Here is a 20924-nt window from a genome sequence, read left to right on the forward strand (position 1 = left end):
AAACAGGAGTCAAATTCGTATTTCGGTCATATGTTTAGGACCAAAATTGATCTTTACTCTTTATTAAAAGAATGGATCCACTGTGATCGAGGCAAATAGTTAAAAGAAAACGGAAAGTAATGGAGAAGTTGAGAAGTTAGTATTGAATTTAGTGGGAAAAGGAATAATTTAGATAATCTTAGGTAATAAAACGTAGAAAATATAGTAGTGGTCATAGTAGTTGGAGAGAATCACAAAATTGTCACTAAGTCTACCTACATAAATTACATGTTGAAAGTCCAACTTGCATGGGACAAAATGGATGACTTGCTTTCCAAGATGCTTCACTTACTTGCATGGGACAAAATGGATGACTTGCTTTCCAAGATGCTTCACTTAGACTAGTTAAGGAACAATGACGGAGCCAGACATTTCACGCTACGGGAGTCCATGGGATTCCTATGTCTCCATGTAGCTCCGCCCCTGATTCAGAATGACATTAACACTAGTTTTATCAATCTTCTCAAACAATTGGGTCGGACCACCAAAATATAAAATTATGGGCCGACCTAAGCCCACAACCCATATGGAGAATCCGCTTTCTGCCAAAAATTTCAGTTGGGCCTAACAACTAAACCTTCCCAAAATCTAGCCGGTCTTGACACTTCCTCCTGCGCGCGCCAATGAAAGATGATTCTTTCTTTTATGGATAAAAAAACAAAACTTTTTAAAAGGCTGCGTCACAATGGATTCGAACTCGAAACCTTTAGCCACGGGTATTAACCACTAGGCCAAGTAAAGTTTGTATTTACATATTTTGGGAAGTGTTAGAGAGAGTAAATTTCCAAATTTGTATTGAGAAAATGAAACATACAACTATTTGATCTGCAGCTACTCTTGATATGTATCAAGTCTCAACAAACAAAACTGGTAAACTCTGCAAAAGCAGTTTTAGCTTTGGATCTTCTTCCCAATGGCTAGTCTTTCGTCTTCCTCCATCTCCTCCGCTTTCGTTTTCTGGTACGAATCAGCTTGGGTTGCTTCTATCTGCAATTTCTCTGGTAAATCAATGCAAACATGTTGCTGCACCAGCAAACCAGTCTAGCTGACTGAGACGAAGATTGTTCGCATGATTAAAAAGGCGCAAATCGCGGTCCCTACATAAAGGCAACATCGCAGAACTGATTGCCTCATCCTGGAGCTCAGAAAGCCAAAGTAGTGCAGCAAAGTGGCCTCTAGAATGGATTCGCCATCGAGAAAGAACACCTGATACAACGGAAACATTTTAACTACAGTTATACGAGTCACCAGTGTGTCATCAAGCAAAGAAACACAGGAAAACATATTCCAATAATCAGTTCCTAATGGTTGTATGACCTACCGGTAGGCTGTTCAGTAGAGCAAGAACCATAGAGACATGGAAGGAACACGTCAGAAATCTCTCCAACAGATCTGGAAGGTATGCGAGGAAATAAATTGACAATCGAGGCTGATATGACATCAAATGAACTGAATGTGCCATTGCGGCGAGATCACCAACAAAGACAAAAGTCTGGAGGCAGCCTTTCTCTCCACTATTGGCTTGCTGGTTTTCCGAAACTAAACTTCTTCCGTGGTTGAGGCATTCCAATCTAGAATATGTAATCTCCACCCATCCTAAACCTGGCAGTTGCACTGGCATCAAGCACGATTCATCCTGTTTCCAGACGATTTCAAGTCAAAAGTAGATTATTGCCAATAGATTTAAATAATTTCAGGATGAAGACACACTACCTCTGAGCAAAGGCATCCGCTTTTATTACTCCAAGCTTGCATGGGATCATGCGCACATTTCCTAAGCTTGATAACGTCCTTAGCATTCAAACAATGAATTGTTTCTACACTTTCCTGATTATTGGTTTTGTTGCCACCATCGCCATATTCGCTCATATCGGGACAGGTTATTGGTGCAAAGGCAAAAAGTTCATTTGGACAATATGTTTCATACCTTGTGAATGGAACTTGAATGCTCTTTTCAATCAAGGAATGTGGAACACAATAACTCTTTTGCAAGTTTCCCATTCCAGTAGATTGACCAAACGAAAGTGGGGGAGTCTGCTCAGTCAAACCAGTAAGTTTCTGCTTCCATTCATCAGCAGTATAAACACGAAACTCATCTAAAGAATGTATAACATCGTATGGTGAAAGATAACCCGACAATGGTGACGTAGAATGCACATCCAATACCTGTGAAAACGCAGTTCTCGGATTAGCTATGAGGCATCCAAAACAATTGGCAAACTCATTTCACAATAAGATGCTTGTTTTTAGTACCATGGGGCTTTCACCGTGGATGTAGAGTGGACTTAAGATGAAGGGAAGAAGGAACAAAGCCAATGTGCAAACTCCACAAAACTGCAGAAGATACAGTTAATTAGGCTCAGCATCAGGGAATACAAACTACAACTACTAGCAGATTAAAAGGACATGTGAACTTACTGCCGCATTGTGCCAAATACCAGCACAATATATTCGGAGAGAAGCCAGTCCAGGTAATAGCTGCAATGATGAGTCATTAAAAGCCACCAAAGCTCCCGGAAATACAAGAGCACAGAAGATTGCAATATACTCCATCCGCACACCTTCACTGCACCAGCAAGGAATTGAATGTACAATAACCATAGTGAGATACATTCTCTAACCAAAAGAGCTTTTCAATTCTAACAGTATTACGACTATATTGTATATTAAGACAACTGTATAACTTTCTTTGTGCCAGTCATATATATTTTGCATTTCCAGGACAAGAATTATATGACGTACTACTTCATTTGATTATTAACACATTGCTAATCGCGAATAAAGCTCTTTAAGACCGAACTGAAAACCCATAATTCAGCTCCCTATGATACAAAAGAATGATATTCTTTTAGTATTGATAGCACATGCAACTGGATACTAACAGAGGCATCACGAATAGAGAAGTGTAATATGCCTTACAATATTGTAAGGCATCAATGAGTGTCAAGCGGCAGAGGGAAATTCTTAACCTTGCGGCTGCAAGAGCATGGCCAAACTCATGCACCAGTACGCACAAGAAAGAAGATAAGCACACGAAGCCCATACTGGAAGGTGACATGTGCATGCCAGCAGTCTGCATAAAGAGTAAGTAAAATCTGAAGGATCAACCAAGAAGCTCAAGTATTACACAGAAAGAAGTCAACTCTACAGAATATAAGGGAGGGATTTATGAGTTAGCCAATAATGATCTTCAACATCAACAAAATGTCAAAATAGCCACCCAAAACACTGAGCGTCAATAAATTGCCCCAAATGACAATCTCATTAATTAGGAATTGGGATGCACAATATGATCAATATCCATTTAAGAGGGGAATAAATTGCAAATTCCATAAACAACCTAGACCCATCATGCGTGCTCAATCTCAGTAGAAATTGTTGGATTAGTCACATAAGAATCCAAAATTCCATTTCAAGCAAATATAATTATATAAATGATCAAAGCAACGGCATTCCCTTTTCAGATAAAACTAGCATCCTCTTGCTTGTAGATAAATCATCATCATCCAGGTACAATAGAAGTATCATCAACAACATATTCTGAAGGAAGACGTAACACTAACCAAAAAAGAAAGGCTGAATGAGGAGTCGCGAGACCGTGCTATTCCAGCATATGTAACAGTTGCTTTTGCCATTTCACAGAGAATAATCTTGCAGAAAGAGAACAGAAGACACACGAGAAAACAATAACACATGTAAGAGAGCAAGCTTATTTGTTTCAAAGAAGAAAAGAGGGGTTGCAAATGCTGAAAAAGTCACTAACTACTGTAGCTCCAATGAGGGCAGCCAAGCTAAACCCAATCCCAATGGAAAACCAAATCCTCAAGATCCTGCAGAGGAGCCACAAGATAAACTATTGCTCCATCAAACAAAAAATACAGAATCATCAGACATAAAAGGCACAAACCTATCGTGCCTGCGACCCAAACGAAACAACAGCTCATTGAATGCGATGCACTTGAAATCACAATACCTACACAATTCGATGATTAAATTACATCATCCTATGCAGAAACCAACAGCTCAATTTCCGAATTCCAAGCAATATACGAATTAATTACGCCATACCAGCAAGAAACGGTATGAGCGAAATGCCTAGCAGGGCGGCGCAAAGGCAGAAGTGCCTGATCGCCACGCCTTCTTCCTCCTCGCCTACCATCCATTATCCGCGGCGGAGTCTATTGCTGCAATTCTTCTGCAGAAATTGTTAGCGTTATCAACTGTTAGCTTCAATTGCATACAAAACCAGTAGAAAAATGTAGCAAGTAAAAAAGGAAACGTTACAACAGTAAGTTACTACATGTGAGTGAATTGTATAGCTTCGTTTCGAAGAGTGAGCTTCAATTCGCCGGCGATTTTTCCGGTTGTTTGTGTCACAGTGAAAGGGGAGAGTGGGGAAGAAGGATCAAGTGACGTCGTTTTGAGCTGGTTTCAGTTATGGCTAATAACTAAGGAGATTAATTGTCACCATTTAATTTTTGTTAATGTCAAATTCAATATTTCAAATTTTAGCTATTCACTTTAGTTCAATATTTTATAGTAATATTTTTCACTTTAAGTATAGTTATCGATATTTTGATATCTGTAAATAAAAATAAATAATACAATAATATTGAAAACTAAATTCTAGAATTACTATATTATTAGAATATCAAAAAGTATTAGTAGTAATATAAATCAAAAGCCCGCACGGGCTTAACTCAGTTGGTTCCTGGGTGGTAGATTGTCCCTAAGCAGACAGGATCGAATGCTGGCAGCCGCAGTGTGGGAGTTTCACCACTGTGGTGGCTCCTTGTGTGCTGGTTACCAGTGTAAGTTCCTCCCACCTAATGGGCCGCTGAGGTACCGTGTTTGAACCCCTCCATAGCGATGTCGGGCCGGGTTATGGGGGCGCCTGGGGTGAGCGAATCACCTTTTGTCCCTAAGTAATATAAATCAAAACATCGATATGCCTAGATTTTCCGGTGAGTAGGATCATAAGAGTGTCCATTATAGGCGGACCGTCCCAATAGCCCCGCCCCATTTTTTTGTCCACAGTCCCAGCTTATTTGTCCGCGCCCACAAAAAACCTTGTCCGCCGCTATAAGATGGACACTCTCAATAGCTCCAAAATTTTTATCCACTTATCATTTTATTTTTTTTCGTCTATATTAAATCAATTAAAATTATCGGAATGTAAATAATTAGAAAACGAGGTAATTGGGACCGAATATTCGTTGTATTGGAAACGGTAAAATTATATAACGAACATTTAAACACAATACACATAAAAAAACCGCCACCGCCACTGCCGGCGCCGCTGCCGCCTCTTCCGCCTCTTCCGCCGCCACTGCTTTCACCCGCCACCGCCACTGCCGGCGTATCCGGTACGCTCGGACTGAGCAGACCCATCATCGTCTCTGGTGCGTCTCGATCTGCATCGGTTAAAGGAGATTGGCTGGAATGCAAAGGGGTCTCCGGCCCGCGGATGGTTAAGCGCGTTGAGGTTGGGTCTGTAATCTCCAAACGCCGAGCGGCTCAAATTCCTCTGAAAAGGTTGGGGCGTGGGGCTCGACCTCCACGGCTGAGATGGAGGAGGAGTTGGACTTGATCCCCACGGCTAGGAAGGATAGCCGCCATATCCCGATTCGTCAGTGCCGGGTGATTCGTCGTTTCCACCGTGCATTTTTAGAGAGTGAAAGTGTAGAGATTGAATGAATGGATAGTGTGTGAAAATGGTGTAAAATGGGTGGTGGAGGAGTGGTATTTATATTACAATTTTTCGAAATAAAAAAAATTCACAGGGGCGGCCGGCGCGCCGATAGGCCCAGCGATCGGGCACCGGCGCGTCCTCGCACAACTTTCGCCTAAGGGCCTTCCGCCCGGGAAATGTCGTCCGCCTCGAGGCGGACGTCCTCCGCACTATAGATCGGCGGGGCGGCGGCGGGAAGGGGGCGACCGGCGCACCGCCCCTATAGTGGACACTCTTAGGGTGTCCACTATAGGCGGACAACCGCCGCCCCCCTTCTCGCACAGCCGTTTCAGGGCGCCGCGGCCCTTGCCCCACCCCTTCTTCCTCAGCCGTGTCCTTGGCGACTCGGCGCCGAACGCCCTTCTGCCCCCGATTTTTTGTCCACTTCGGGGCGGACGCCCCGCCCACTATAGACAGGCGCGGCTTAGCCGCTTCCGGGGAGGGGCGGCGCGCCGCCCCTATAGTGGACACTCTAACAATCAACACCACCTAGCCGGCGGCCTACTCTTTTGGGCATAGTTGGTCTCGTCTCCCTTTCCCTAATATGAAAAATAGCTTCCACCCAAATCTATTGATCAACAATGGTTCCAACTTCCAAGTTCATTTGGTTCAAGATAATAATATTAGAGTACACAAAAAAGTGAAAATTATTATTGCCGCAATTAAACTTTGATTTTGATAATAATATTTTTTCTTTTTGAGACATTAGGATTTTTGAAAAATTTTCAGGCATTCGCATAACATTTTTGTATCATACATATATGATAAACTCGTATTTTAACTGTTTTATTGGGCGTTAAACGTGGTGATAATTGGTTTTTAAATGCATATTACTTGAGTTTACGTTCATATTTCACTATAAAGGTGCTTTGATGAGTTTATCAAGTGTTCGAAGTTAAAATAGGTAAAAAAGGGTCAAAATGAGCCAAGCCGTGACTGGGGTCTGCTTCAAACGTTAATCTGCCTATCAATATGGGGTCCGAATCCTATTTTGAGAGTACCATTGTCTTCATCATCGAAAGAGCTTCGAGTGGGTACCTCACACGCCCCAATTGGAGTTCGGATGAGAGAGATATGGCCGATCTACGAAAGCCGCGCGGACTGCCCGGAGCTACCCGGCCGGGTGAATTTTATGTGCAATAATTCCACCCGGCCGGGTGGCCAATTTTGTTCATAAAGAGTCCAGAGACTTCTACCCGACCGGGTGGATTTTATGTGCAATAATTCCACCCGGCCGGGTCTGTCTGACTGACTTTTTTAGCCCAGACGCGATTTTTCTGAAGGGAAAAATAAGAGAGAGAAGCTAGGGCAACGAAAAAGCATTCTCTACCAGCCGCAAAACACACATTCCTTCTCTCTGAAGAACTCTTGGAAGAAGATTGAAGATTCAAGCTTCGATTCCTCCGCCAATTGTAATTCGTATCATGGTTTCTCTTGTTTTTCTTAGTTTTTGTCTAATTTCCGCCATGAACATGACTACATGAGTAACTAAACCCTTTATGTGGAATTCTTGGTGAAGATGCATTGATTCATAGTTTTAATCCAATTAAGTTCGTTTTTATCTTGCTCTTGTAATTGTTTGAATTATTCTTGTGCTTTTTCCTATCAATTGCTTGATCACCAATTGGGAATGTTAGGATTTCTTAGAGTAATCGGGAGATGAATTAATTAATCTTGAAAGAAGAATAATTCACACCTTAATTCAATAAAACTCGGGAGAGTTGAGATTATGAGTGGGATCTTTAATCTAATCAAACCTTTGGGAGTTAGGTCTAAGATTTAGAAGGGGACTTCACTTATTACACCTAATCTACAGATTTCTCACCTCGGGAGGGGGTTTAATCTACCTTTGTGATTGATTCAACAATTCTAGAGACTTTAAATGGTAAATTGGTTTTAATTGGGTTAGGCTATGAGTTGTGCATCGGATCCTTGAATTCTGCATATTTCTCCATCATCTTACACAACTTGCTTCCTTGCTTTCTTGTTTAAGTGTTCTATTTTAATCTTTGCATTTACATGTTTTCATTAGTTGTTAGTTTCAAAACCAAAATTTCTGATTGTCTGGATAGTAGTTGAAATTTGTTCGTGGTACTTAGGTTTACACTTAATTGTCTCTGTGGGATACGATATACTCTTGCTTGCTATTTGCTACGATAACCCCGTACACTTGCGGGTATTATTTGGGTAAAATAAAGTTGAGTCAATATACCATTTTCAATATAAAACCATTTGTAATTATTTTTTCTATTTTTAATATATTAAATCTATTGTAGTGAGATTGGATAGAAGATTAGAGCGTCTGCATCGCTGGCTCGATGTGGTCTCGGTCTCGTGTCCCTCCGTTGAAAAATATTTTTTTTTGTATTTTTAAATTCTGAAAAAATCAAAAAAAAAAATTCCCCCAAAAATACTAGCCGTTTTTTTCAATATTTTAATTTTTTTTCTATTTTTTAAGCCCCCAATCAATTCTATAAATATCAAATCATTCCCACAAATTATCCACCATAAAAAAACACTCTATTCTTGCTCAAACACTCTACATTCTTCATCTCAAAACATTATTCTTCTCTCAAATTTAATCCATTCATGGATCCATTTGAGCAAATGCGTCGAATGATGGAAGAATCGCTAGAAGTAGATCGACATAGGTAGGAGTAGGGATGTCAATCGGGCTGGCCCGTCGGGTTTCGGGCCAACCCTACTCGGGTTGCGGGTCAATCGGGTGCGGGCTAATCGGGTTGTGATTTCTTTCGGGTTATAAAAGCTCAGCCCTAACCCTAAAATCTCGGGTTTCGGGCTAGCCCAGCGGGTTAATCGGGTTGCTACCGATAATATTAACATGCGATCAATCCAATAAATAATGATTAAAATTACTAATATTCATACAATGTAAAACATTTAATTATGATATATTTAAGATATATGCTTAAACTCAATCATAAACATGATCAAATAGTAATATTTGAGATATTTCGTAAAATTTTAATGCATGTTTTAGAAATTTAAATATATTTTTTTGTGAATTCGAAGTTTTTAATTTATTTATCAATTATTATATTAATAAAAATTAAATATATAATTTGTATATTTAATATAAAATTGAAAGTTATTTTTTTAGTTAATATTAATCAATGAAATGTCGAATTGAGAGTAAAAAAAATAGAATAATAGAAATTTTATCGGGTTTTCGGGCCAGCCCATCGGGTTTTCGAGTCTGGCCCTAATGGGTTGCGGGTTAATCGGGTGCGGGCTAATCGGGTTCTGATTTTATCGGGCTAGAAATTTCCAACCCTAACCCTATAAATTTGGCGGGCTATTCGGGCCAGCCCACGGGTTACGGGCTACATTGACATCCCTAGGTAGGAGGGGAAGCCACGGCGTGTCAAAAGCGACCCCGGAAATACATTTATCATGACCGGGAGGAAGCCGCGCAAGATTGGTACGAGATTACTTTTGTGAGAACCCGGTATGGGGAGATACCTACTTCCGTCACCGTTTCCGCCGTTTCCACATGCGGCGGGAGCTATTTCTGCATATCACAAATACATTGGCGGCCTGGGAAGAGTACTTCCAAGAAGGGTTCGACGCTATTGGCCGTCCCAGTCTCAAGAAGCTCCAGAAATGTACTGCAACAATCCGTCAGCTTGCTACTGGACAAACATGGGATTTGTTCAACGAGTACCTGCACATTGGGGACAACACTGTGAGACTGTGATTGATGAACTTCTGCAAAGGCGTCTGGGCAGCCTTCACCGACGAATTTCTCCGGAAGCCAAGCACCGCAGATTGTCAGTTTCTGCTCGAACTTAATGAAACAGTGCACGAAATCTCCGGAATGCTTGGCAGCATCGATTGCATGCATTGGCAATGGAAGAATTGCCCTGTGGCATGGATGGGATCATTCACGAGCCGCCACAAAGGCACTCACCCCACCGTTATACTCGAGGTCGTTGCCGACTACCGACTATGGATTTGACATGCGTTTTTCGGGGTCCCCGGATCGAACAACGACGTCAACATGCTCAACCAATCCGACCTCTTCAGCGAAGTTTTGAATGGTAAAGCGTCGGCCATCAACTTCTCCTTTAACAACCGCGCCAGTATAAAATGGGGTACTATCTTGTCGACGACATCTATCCGAAGTGGTCAGCCTTCGTGAAGACGTTCAACGGGCCGATAAACGAAAAAGCTCTTTTTGCGCAGAAGCAAGAGGCTGCTCTCAAGGATGTGGAGAGAGCGTTCGGGGTTCTACAAGCTCGATTCCACATTATCAAATCTCCGGCTCGTACGTGGTTTATGGAGAATATGATCGACATCATGTATACGTGCACAATATGATTGTCGACGACGAAGGACCTTATGCGGGAAATTGGTTCGACCCTGAAACCCCGGGAAGCTCTACCGCAAGTAGTCCGCCTCGCAGTGGAGTGCATCCGTCTTTGCAAGAGAGACTGTGTGTTCGGGCAAGGACACGTGATTCTATCGCCCACGCCCAACTCCATGAGGATCTAATGGAGCACATTTGGGAAAATTTGACAACCGTTAGACGATCACCACATCACTTTCCATGATTATGCGGATTTCAATAAATTGTAATAATAAGATTTCAATTATGTATTTTTCTTATTTTCGGATGTTATAATTTTTGTGGTTTTAATGATTTTATGAATTATTAGTATTAATTTAATATTTCAATGAAATATTAATTGAATTTGTTGGAAATAAAAATAAAAAATAAAATTGAATGAATAGTTAAGGAATGAGATGGTTAAGAGATGGAGGGTTGGACATGGATGTGTATGACCTCACCTATTAGAATAAGGTTTATGTTGATAGATAACTACAAACCAAATATTTTATTAAGACTAAAGTCCTTAATATATTGCGATTTTACGATTTTGGTCCAAAACATTATCTTTTGAATTATTCGGTCCCTCATAAATAAAAATGGGTCACATTTGGTCTGAATTTGACGGAACTGTTAAAATTTCACGGTCAACAGTTGTTTAAGTTATTTTGACTGGATTATGAATTTAAATAAGAATATTTACTTTTTTTTCTTATTTTTTAAGAACACATTATCTCTATCTCTCAACACTCTCTTCTTTGCCTGAGCTCGAGCTCCCGCAACGTCGTGGATGTGAACAGCGCGGCAGGAAGCCTCTGAGTTAAACGCTGTGATCGACAGCGTATAGCACACATTCCTCCACGAATATTCGAGGTCACGGTAGGAGGGACTCCGGCTGTGGGCGGCGGCGCTGCTGAGGTGGAAAATGAGAGGGACAAAGAGGATGATGGTTACTGTTGGTGAGGGTTGAGGATAAAGAGGAGGTGAGTGTTGGGTCGGAAATGGGGGGAGATGGATGTGTGAGCTACGGAGGATGAGAGATGCGGCGGTGGTGTTTCTGGTGGAAGAGAGGTCGTAGGAGAAAGCCATGCACTGAGACGAGAGAGAGGGAAAATCTTTTGGTGGGGGGCTTTAATAATTTATTCAAGATTGATTAATGGGAGATAGATAGGGATTCGATCCCGCGCGCTGCGGGTTCCGAAGCCGTCGCCGCTGCTGTCATCGTCTCAATCTTCATCCGCCTCTCTTTCTGATTCAGCTGACCGCGCATTGGCGGAGATTCCCAACATTCCGCCTTTGCCACCGCCTCTGGCGAAATCCAAGGTGGCTACGCCTCCTTGGACCCTAATTTTTTAGGTTTGGGTTAATTAAAGTAATAAAACATATTTATTAACTTAATCCGGTCAAAATGTAATTAAAATCCGTTGACTGTTAAATTTTAACAGTTTCGTCAAATTTGGACCAAATGTGACCCGTTTTTATTTGTAAAGGACCGAATAATTCAAAAGATAATGTTTTGGACCAAAATCGTAAAATCGCAATATGTTAAGGACCAAAATGAGCCATTTAGTCTTTTATTAAATAAATTTAATTAGAATAAAACGACGTAGTCCTATAAATACCGTGTAAGATCTCGCCTTCACCAAACTAGGGTTTTGCATAATCGGCGCATCGTCTCCAAAACTCTAGATTTTCCGCCGAGAGAGAAGATGGGTCACTCCAACATCTGGAATTCGCACCCCAAGAACTACGGCCCTGGCTCACGCACTTGGTCCGTTCAATTTTGCTTCTCTTTTTCTAATTTCGTTTTTTTTCGATTTTACCCAATCGCTAACCCTCTTATTGTGATGCAGCCGGGTTTGCGGAAACCCGCATGGAATCATTCGCAAGTATGGTCTCATGTGTTGCAGGCAGTGCTTCCGCAGCAACGCCAAGGAGATTGGCTTCATCAAGGTCGATTCTTTACCATATTCCCCCCTTTTTGGTTTATGATTAAATTTCTGTTTAATTCTTGAACCTTTTTATTTGTTGTTAGATCTATTGATATTATATTGTATGTATCCCTGTCTTGTGGTTTTTAGTCCCGAGATTTTAATTGAATTATTGATTTTTTATTTGAGGATAATCTAGTGTTTGGGGATTTTGATTTGAATGGGTTGTTTTATATTTGGGGGAATAAAAGCTGAGCATTTTATGTTCATGAATCATGATTTCTAGTTAACCTATGATCAAATCTATATATACATGTGTTTTTGGTGGTGAAAGTTGTCCATCTGCCTAAAACTTGTTCGATATTGATTTTCATTGCTATTTGTTCGATATTGATTTTCATTGCTATTTGTTTGATATTGATTTTCATTGCTATTTGTTTGATATTGATTTTCATTGCTATTTTGTTTGATATTGATTTTCATTGCTATTTGTTGGCCTCATTGAAATAGATACTTTTCAATGCTGCTCTTTTCATGATACTATTGTTTTGTATTTCAGATGTTTAATTGCTCAGGTTTGTGGTACATATACATGGATAATAGTAGTATGTTTTGAAAACTCTAGTTTAAGCTTGTGTTTGTCTATAATAACTCTTTTGGTGGTATGAATTATATCGATCTCTACGAACAAATATGTTGCTGTTACAACTATGTCACATGGTTCAGCCAATCGATCAACTTCGATTGATTCCAATTGTGCTGTAAGTTTCTCATATATCTTTGTCTGAATTCATCTATTCGTTCTCCTTTTGCAGTACCGTTGATACTTGAACATCGAGGTCTTGAAGCCGGGGCATGGAAACTAAATGGATTTTCAAAATTTTGTTTTAGCTGTTGAATTTCTTTCAGACATTATGTTGCTTTGTTAACTTTGTTACTTATCACTTTTGTGGTAATTGATAGTACTACTTTCAGTCTTTATTATCTTATCTTCATCGCCTGGTTTATAATGCTTTATATTCATTCAATTGATACAATTATGATGTTTTTTAGGGTACCCTCTATTATGATTGTCTTTTGATAGAATTTCCAATGATAAAGTTACAAGTTAAAAATATTGTGATAGAAATGATAAAAAACTTGAAAACATAAATAGTAGATAGATCATTGGTCATATTAACTTTGTACTTATGATTAGGTCTTTACATGGTATTTTCATTGGTATTACAAGTTAAAAAATTGGGATGGAATTTGAAAAAAAATTAAGATTATTGGTCATTTTAATTATGATGAAAAACTTGAAAAATCAGAAGAAAAAAGTTGCTTATTAAACAAGTATCTCAATAAATACAATGAATTTGGAGATTACACATGCATATTGATTGATCTCCCCTGAAAATGCTTATTTTCATGGTTCCTGGGAATAAAATTAATCAGAAACTGTTACAGGTCAAATAAATGAATAAATATTTAAGATAAGCTCAGACAATACATCAATGGCGTAACAAAACTGATGTACGTAAAAAAATCTGAGATGCAACGGATTCATATGCTTCACTTGACTAACGTGAATGTTGTCGTTCTCATTCTGATTTCCTTTCCCTTATGCAAGGTTCCTTCCACGACTTTGAAACTGAAACGTCCCAACAGGCATCCGCACCAGTTTACTCAAGATACACTAATAGCCCCGAGATATGATGTTCCTGCAAGTGTAGGGGCTCTCACAACGTAAGCCACAAATCTGGGCTAGGCCTTTAATTTATGTCCTACGGGCATCAAAACTTCCTTTACACCTTCAATCTCGAGAAAAAAGTACAACCACCACCGTCGACCCAACTGCCAAGAAAGAGCAAAGGAATAGAGTTGGAGAATCGAACCATTCTTGAGGACACAAACAAAGCAAAGGATCTTGATAATGGATAAACATTGATGCCAAGCCATGTTAACATCAATGGAAAGAATTTGCTTCCATCTCTCTCCTATGAGATAATATCATATAAAATGAAATTGAAGTTTGAATATATCTTTTACCTGCACAGACTTCTATTGTCATGGAACAGCAATGCCTTGGCAGACTCGAGAGCATCTCTTGTTTTGCGAATGTGCCTTTAGCCTTTCCCTTCGTGTATAGCAAGAATGTCGATCTGTAAAATAAGCCATAGCCCCCATGCCGATGAACTTCTCAATAGCTTTGCTGGCTCCTTATTAGTGCTAATCTGAACAAGGGAAATCTTCTGACATAAGAATAAATCAATGGAATACCCGTAAAGATGACAAGAAGAAAACATCTAAGTAACTACTAGTGCAGTTTATTACCCCATTTAATATTAAATAATGAGTTGAACTATCATACTTAACCATGAACTAAAAACAGTTAGAGTACTTAGGAAAGTCGAACAAAATTTTGATGTCTTAGAAGCTAGATTTTGTTTTGCTGAACTTTTCTTGTAAGATGGAATATGTAAGTTCTATGGGGAAGCTTGAAGAAGTTTTGTAACCATATATAAAAAAGCTCTGATTTCCCTTAAAATAAAAAGGAACTGAATTTTGTCAATGCTAACAAAACTGCAAGGTTTGGAGCATGGGAAATAATGTAAAGAAAAGTAAGACTATTTAACCATGCTCTCGCCCAAGCAGCAAGGCTAGAGGTGAAAAATGCTGATGACTAATGGGAATTCTGATGAAACCTCCAAGTCATATATCACATTCATTAAAATGGAAAAATACTTTCACAAGCAGCTCAAAATCCTCCAACTCTACAGGTACTAACAACTTTATCAAAAATATGACATTCCAATACATCTTTCAAACATATATCTCTAGTAAGTATTGAGTTGAGCTGTGTTGTCCATATATTATTCTGCTAGCATCCCGGTCCCAATCGAATCAGATTCATTAATTTCTCCACCAAAGAATTACGAAGGAGAGTTTTTACATTTTCCAGATGCGAATATGTTAGTGAAAAATTTATCAAGTACTGCCTACTTCTTTCCATTGAAAGAATAACTTTATATACTCATACACATCATCTCCATACCATAATTTAGTACTAACTCTCAAGAATCTCCATCTCCAAGTAAAACATATTCAGGATCCTATAGAAGTCTAACGAGCACTGGGTGCTTTACGATTATTTTTCCTATAATGAGAAGCATAGATAACATAAGCAAGAATATAAACTTACTTGGCTCTATTGAAGGTGCTGTCTGTTAAGGCATGCCTTGCGTGACAAACAAAGTTCATCTTCTATTCATGTCCAACGTTTATGGGTATTTTTCTCGGGCCATCTCATTCTTCCACATGTTAGCTTCTTCCTTCCGCCCTTGTCTGTCTAAACCATCGATAATTATGTCACAAGTCCATCTATTTGGTTTATATCCTTTTTCGCGCAGCCGATGGACTAATATACTAGCAGAGTTGCTTCCCTTCTTGATATATCTTTTTAACATCATATTATAGGTGTAGAGATCAGTTTCGAAGCACTGCTCGATTAGTGTTTCGATGTCCTCCTCCAAATAATATCCTCCAATACTATCAGAAAATATGCCAACCAGGTGACCCAGCATCCAACTTGTATTTGTTAGCTTTTTTGTCTCACCTAAAGAAACCCAAGCGTCATATAATGACCTACTTTTCAATGCATGAAGCAAAAATACATTGCCAATAAAGGATGAAACTTGACGACCAATTCTCGTCATATCATCGAGAAGATCTATAGCATCACTATACTTCCCCAAATAGCAGTTCATCTTGATAAGTTCCTCATAAGATTGGAGAGATGGAGTCATACTGGCTTTATACATATGAACCAACAACTCTGAAGCATAGTTCACTTGTTTAAGTCTACAAAGACCAACAATCATGGCATTCCACAATTTTCTCCTTTTCCATTGAATGGATAATTGGCAGAACAGAAACAAAGCATTGGATAATTTTTCGGTTTTCAAAAAACACTGCAATAATCTGATGCTACCTCTAAAATTCAGTACAAGTTCATATTTTTGCATCTCCTTATATATTTGCAGAGCCAGGTCAGGCCTATCTGCACATGCAGCCCCATCAATGAAGATCGCGTAAGTGACAGAGGGGTCACAAAGTCCACAAGCCAGCTGCATTTCAAGCAATCCAAAGAATTGAGTGTCTGGGTTCTCCATTTTTAATAGGCTCTTAATGACTCCGATATACAATTTCCGGGTTGCGCGATAATGGCTTTCTTGCATCTCAATGAGTAACCTAGCCGCTATATCTCCTCTATCTGATCTCGAAAATCCCTCAATCATGCTATGGTAAGCAAACCTCCGAGATGACTGACCTAATCCGGTAAGCATGTCGTGTAACATATATCCTTCTTCAACTCTGTTAGCCCTACAATAAGCAGATATGAACTTGTCGTATGAAAACGTTCTGGGCATGTGTTTTTGTTCCAAGAGGAACATAACCAACTCCTTCACCTTATCAAGCTTCCCGTCTCTGCAGAGGGCATCAACAACGATGGACAAGGTCCTCTCACCAGGGAAATAACCCTGTTCCAAGGAGTTTTGCAACACACTATATGATTCGGTGACATTACCTTCCCCCAACAGAGAAAATATTAGATAATTATAAGCCATTCGATTGACAGAGAGGCCAATCTGCTCCTTCGAGTTATACAACCCCATTGCAACGTCCACCATTCCTACTTTACATAGAAAGCATAAGACAGCATTCATTGTGACATCATTAGGTACCACCCCCCTTTTGGTCATCTCCACCAACAAATCATACACATCTTCAAGCCTATCCTCCTTCAAAAGCCTATAAATCAGCATATTGAAATGAAAGACATCCGGTACATAGTCATCAACCGCACGCTTATCCTTGAAAAACTGTAATGCATCATCCATCTTCCCAACCTTAACAAGCTCGCTGATCCAAGCACCATACACATGCCCCATCACATTAATTCCCATCATTTTGAACTCCTCCATCAACACAAAAGCCCTCTCAAACTGCCTGTTCCTACACAATGCGGATAGAAAGGCAGACAACACATACCTATTCAATTTCACCTTATCATCTGCCTTCATCACACCGCGCAGATACTCCTCCGCCTGATTCAACTGATTCTGCTTACAGTAACTCTTCACCATAACCGTATGCGTGGAGCTGTCCACATACCCCCGTTTCTTGATCTCCAACACCAAACTCTCCACAAAATCATAATGACCTCCATCAACGAGGGCATTCAGCAGCACATTATACCCCACACGATCCAAATCATGCCCCAAAAACCGCATCTTACCAAACACAGCCAACGCAGTCTCACAATGCCCCGCTAACGAATAACCAATCACCAATATATTATGATACAATTGCTTACCATTATGCGCGTACTTCTCATATCCGTGCAAAAATTCCAGCATCAAATTCGTCAGCTTCGCCTTCGAAATAACTCGGAAAATGGAGCAGAACGTCGCTCTCGTGTGGAAGAAACCCGGCTGCCGGCCCGCCCAATCGAAGAACTTCAAGCAGGAGAGGACATCCTTGGTGTTGTATCTCAAAACGTCGACGACTAATTCCTCCGAGAGGCGGAGGTTGAAGCGGGAGAGGTCAGCATCCTCCGAGTGTAGGGCTTCCAAGATGCGATCGTAAAGGGGGATTTTTCGGGACATGAACCATTCTCTGAAGTAATGGGCGAGGTCGGATTGCTGCGGCTCCGCGACGGATCGATTTGTGCTGGAAAAGGAGGGAATAGGAATGGGAGGGTCTGCGGCGGATGATAGAGCCGCCGTGGCTGTGGCGGGTGAGGGAGGAGGGTGAATTAGGGATCTGGATTGCCTTGCAATTCTGAGCTGCAGCATCACTGTTAAATTAATCGAGCAATTAGTGGTGAAATTGACGGGGTAGTGAAATTGGGGGAGGGAATGGATGATAAGCTTTGCCTCGTCGGAGAATGGAGGCAGCGGCGGTGGCGGCGGATTTTGTAGGGGTAAACGGAGAAGAGGTGTGGAGGTTTAAGGACATGAATAACCCGTCCCCATTTCCAGCCCCAAGTCCCCTCCACGTCATCATTCCTTTATAGTTGAGGTTCAGGCCCCAACTCCTCTAACCCTGCAGGTCGCAACTCGGGCCGCAACTAATAATTTCGCCGAATACTTCAAAATTATAACATAGAAATTTTAAAATTGAAAATAAAATAAAATAAAATATCGTCAATGCTGGAAAACGTTGGTGAGAGTCCAAATTTCTTCGATTAGATCGGCTTGGAGGCGAGTGTGTTGTTCCTCTTGGCACATCGCAGCTGAACGGGCCATGACATTGCGGATGTCGGGAGGAAGGCCCTCCACGGGCAGCTCGGTGACAACGTAGTCACTCCCGGTGCTGGCGAGCGGATCGTCGCTCCACAAAGTGACGTTATCTTGCTCGTCCTCAACGATCATGTTATGCATTATGATACATGCATACATGATGTCGGCGATGAATGACCGCTGCCAACCACGGGCCGCTCCCTTTACGATAGCCCACTGTGCTTGGAGGACTCCGAATGCACGCTCGACATCTTTCCGAGCCGCCTCTTGCCTTTGGGCAAACATTGCCCTCCGATCGGTTGTCGGAGCTGTGATAGTCTTCACGAATACGGGCCATCGAGGGTAGATCCCGTCTGGCAGATAATACCTCATACTATACCGACGGTGGTTGGCAGTGAACTCTACGTTCGGTGCTCGCCCGGCACACAAGTCGTTGAACAATGGAGACTCGTTCAACACATTGAGGTCGTTGTTGGACCCTGCGACACCAAAGTAGGCATGCCAGATCCACAATCTGCAATCGGCAACGACCTCCAACACAATCGTGGGATGTGTGCCCTTGTGCCCGCTAGTGTATTGTCATCTCCAAGCCGTTGGACAATTCTTCCACTGCCAGTGCATACAGTCGATGCTTTCAAGCATCCCGAGGAAGCCGTGGGCCCGCTCGTGCATGTCGACCAACTTCCTAACGTCGTCGGTCGTTGGCTTTCTCAAGTACGTATCCTTGAATGCTTCGATGACTGCCCGACAGAATCTAGCGAGACACTCCCGTCCAGTAGACTCGCTTACATGGAGATAATCATCGAACATATCTGATGTAGTTCCGTAAGCGAGTTGACGAATGGCAGACGTGCATTTCTGCAACGTCGATATACTTTACCGGCCCACAACATCGGTAGTTTGGCTGAAATACATGTCATGAGCTACAACTGCGTTGACAATGCGTAGGAACAAATGCCTCCGCATCCGGAACCGGCGACGGAACATCTGATCACTCCATCGCGGATCTCTAGAGAAATAATCCGTGAAAAGCAGCAAGGCAGCTTGTTCACGGTCTCGGTGAATATACATCCGGGTACGTGGCACCCGGGTTTGTTGTTCGTTCCAAGCTTGAATAGCAGCTTGATAGCGTTCAACTTCGTTGTTGATTTCTTCTTGGTTGTCGGTAGCGCCTCTGCTAACACCCGAGACATTTGATCTTCGAATATTCTTTGACGAGGACGCATTTTTTCGAATTGCGGCCCGGCCCGAACACAAATAACCCTGGGCCGGGCCGTGTTGCGTTACGTCCCGAGCCGCGCAACCCCGTCCTAGGCCGGGCCGCGGGACGGTCACCAGGCCAGGAACGCGGCCCCGGGACCGGCCCAGGCCGTGCCGCTCATCCGTCTAATGCGTGGGATGGGCCGGGACTCGCGATTTGCGGCCCGACCCGTAGCGTTATTCATGCTCTAAGGAGAAACGTTATTATCTTTTCCTCCTTTTCTTTTTTTCCCTAATTTTTATTATTTCCTTCTTTTATTTTAATTCAACAGATCAGTAAATTGCCATTTAAATTTATTTCTATATATATTTACATCACATAATATAAAGATTCCATAAGATAATTAAAAATTTGATGTTCACCTTTTAATAATGTTATAAGTATTAGTTCCAATTTTCATATTCATTTTGTCAGTTCATAAACCCCCTATCTTTAGATGGGAATATTGCACCAATGTATTTTATTTAGTTAATTAATTAGAAAACAAAGTTTTATAAACGAAGATAGGAAAATTACCTCACTGTACTATCATAGTAGCGGCATAAAAATGATACTTACAAAATTATAGTTTTTATTTTAATGTTTCATAAAAAAAATACTAAAATGGCCCAATATAATTTTGTAAGTATAATTTTGTAAGTATCATTTTTATGTCCAATCGAGCTTCAACGTTAATTATTGTTGTAAATTGAATTGGTCCTATGCTAAATTAATTTTGTCACATCGGAAGGTCAATCTCATATGCTAAAACTAATATTCATAAGACTCAATTTTATATATCCATCAAAATTATATCAAGTTCAATTTATTCTACTTTAAAGAGCATATATCCTCAAATCAGTAAGTTGTCTGCAACGACGAAACAATGTGGTCATGAGACCGTCTTGAAAAATTACATCAAATCTACATTCGAATTAACTGATGTTTTCTTAATATTACTTTTAAGTTATGTAATTTATATGCAATTAGATAATAGACTAGTTGTTATAATTTTCAGTGTTTGATTATCTCTTTTGTTAATTTTTCGGATCCCTTTAGTTTTATATTTGATTAAAGGTCAAAATTGGTCCTGAACATATGCCAATTTTATCATTTTGGTCATAAACATTATCTTTTGAATTTTTTTGTCCTAGACATTTCAAATCGGATCACAATTGGTCCTCCGTTAACAATTCCTTCCTTTTAACGGTCAACGATTTTAATCACAATTTTGACCAACTTAAACAATTTTTAATTATTTAATCATCAAAATTTTTTTTTTAAATAAAATCATAAATAATTTGATTATTTAAAAATTGTTTAAGTTGTAATAAATAATTTATGA

The 20924-nt window shown here is 40.5% G+C and overlaps 2 protein-coding genes across 4 annotated transcripts; both read right to left on the minus strand.

Moving 5' to 3' along the window:
- Positions 1-727: 727 nt before the first annotated feature.
- LOC121793380 (membrane-bound transcription factor site-2 protease homolog) lies at positions 728-4478 on the minus strand. Of its 2 annotated transcripts, none has more exons than XM_042191380.1 (11): positions 4340-4478; positions 4108-4234; positions 3947-4012; positions 3803-3869; positions 3603-3689; positions 3009-3112; positions 2458-2605; positions 2293-2373; positions 1753-2205; positions 1361-1675; positions 728-1245 (listed from the first exon to the last, which is right to left on the minus strand). In XM_042191380.1, exons 2-11 carry the CDS (start codon positions 4200-4202, stop codon positions 1081-1083), a joined length of 1581 nt encoding a protein of 526 aa, XP_042047314.1. In that variant the 5' UTR covers positions 4203-4234; positions 4340-4478; the 3' UTR covers positions 728-1080. The 2 variants fall into 2 exon arrangements, with proteins under 2 accessions (XP_042047314.1, XP_042047315.1); XM_042191381.1 differs by having other exon boundaries at positions 4327-4449.
- An 8952-nt stretch (positions 4479-13430) lies between these two features.
- On the minus strand, positions 13431-18052 carry LOC121796241 (pentatricopeptide repeat-containing protein At1g71210, mitochondrial-like). Of its 2 annotated transcripts, none has more exons than XM_042195034.1 (3): positions 15237-18052; positions 14084-14283; positions 13431-13888 (listed from the first exon to the last, which is right to left on the minus strand). In XM_042195034.1, the coding sequence occupies exon 1, from the start codon at positions 17890-17892 to the stop codon at positions 15316-15318; it is 2577 nt and encodes an 858-aa protein (XP_042050968.1). In that variant the 5' UTR covers positions 17893-18052; the 3' UTR covers positions 13431-13888; positions 14084-14283; positions 15237-15315. The 2 variants fall into 2 exon arrangements, with proteins under 2 accessions (XP_042050968.1, XP_042050967.1); XM_042195033.1 differs by having other exon boundaries at positions 14084-14268; positions 15237-18050.
- Between the last annotated feature and the right edge of the window lie 2872 nt (positions 18053-20924).

Source organism: Salvia splendens, chromosome 3 (assembly GCF_004379255.2).
Source record: "Salvia splendens isolate huo1 chromosome 3, SspV2, whole genome shotgun sequence".
Lineage (NCBI taxonomy): Eukaryota > Viridiplantae > Streptophyta > Magnoliopsida > Lamiales > Lamiaceae > Salvia > Salvia splendens.

Excerpts from the sequence above, each read along its gene's own strand:
- LOC121796241 (XM_042195034.1), bottom strand. The coding sequence starts at position 17,892 with ATGCTGCAGCTCAGAATTGCAAGGCAATCCAGATCCCTAATTCACCCT.
- LOC121793380 (XM_042191380.1), bottom strand. The coding sequence starts at position 4,202 with ATGGATGGTAGGCGAGGAGGAAGAAGGCGTGGCGATCAGGCACTTCTG. Across the intron at positions 3,113-3,602 it reads CATTCAGCCTTTCTTTTTTG|ACTGCTGGCATGCACATGTC; the intron begins GTTAGTGTTACG and ends CTCTTTATGCAG. Across the intron at positions 2,374-2,457 it reads GTATTTGGCACAATGCGGCA|TTTTGTGGAGTTTGCACATT; the intron begins GTAAGTTCACAT and ends TATCTTCTGCAG.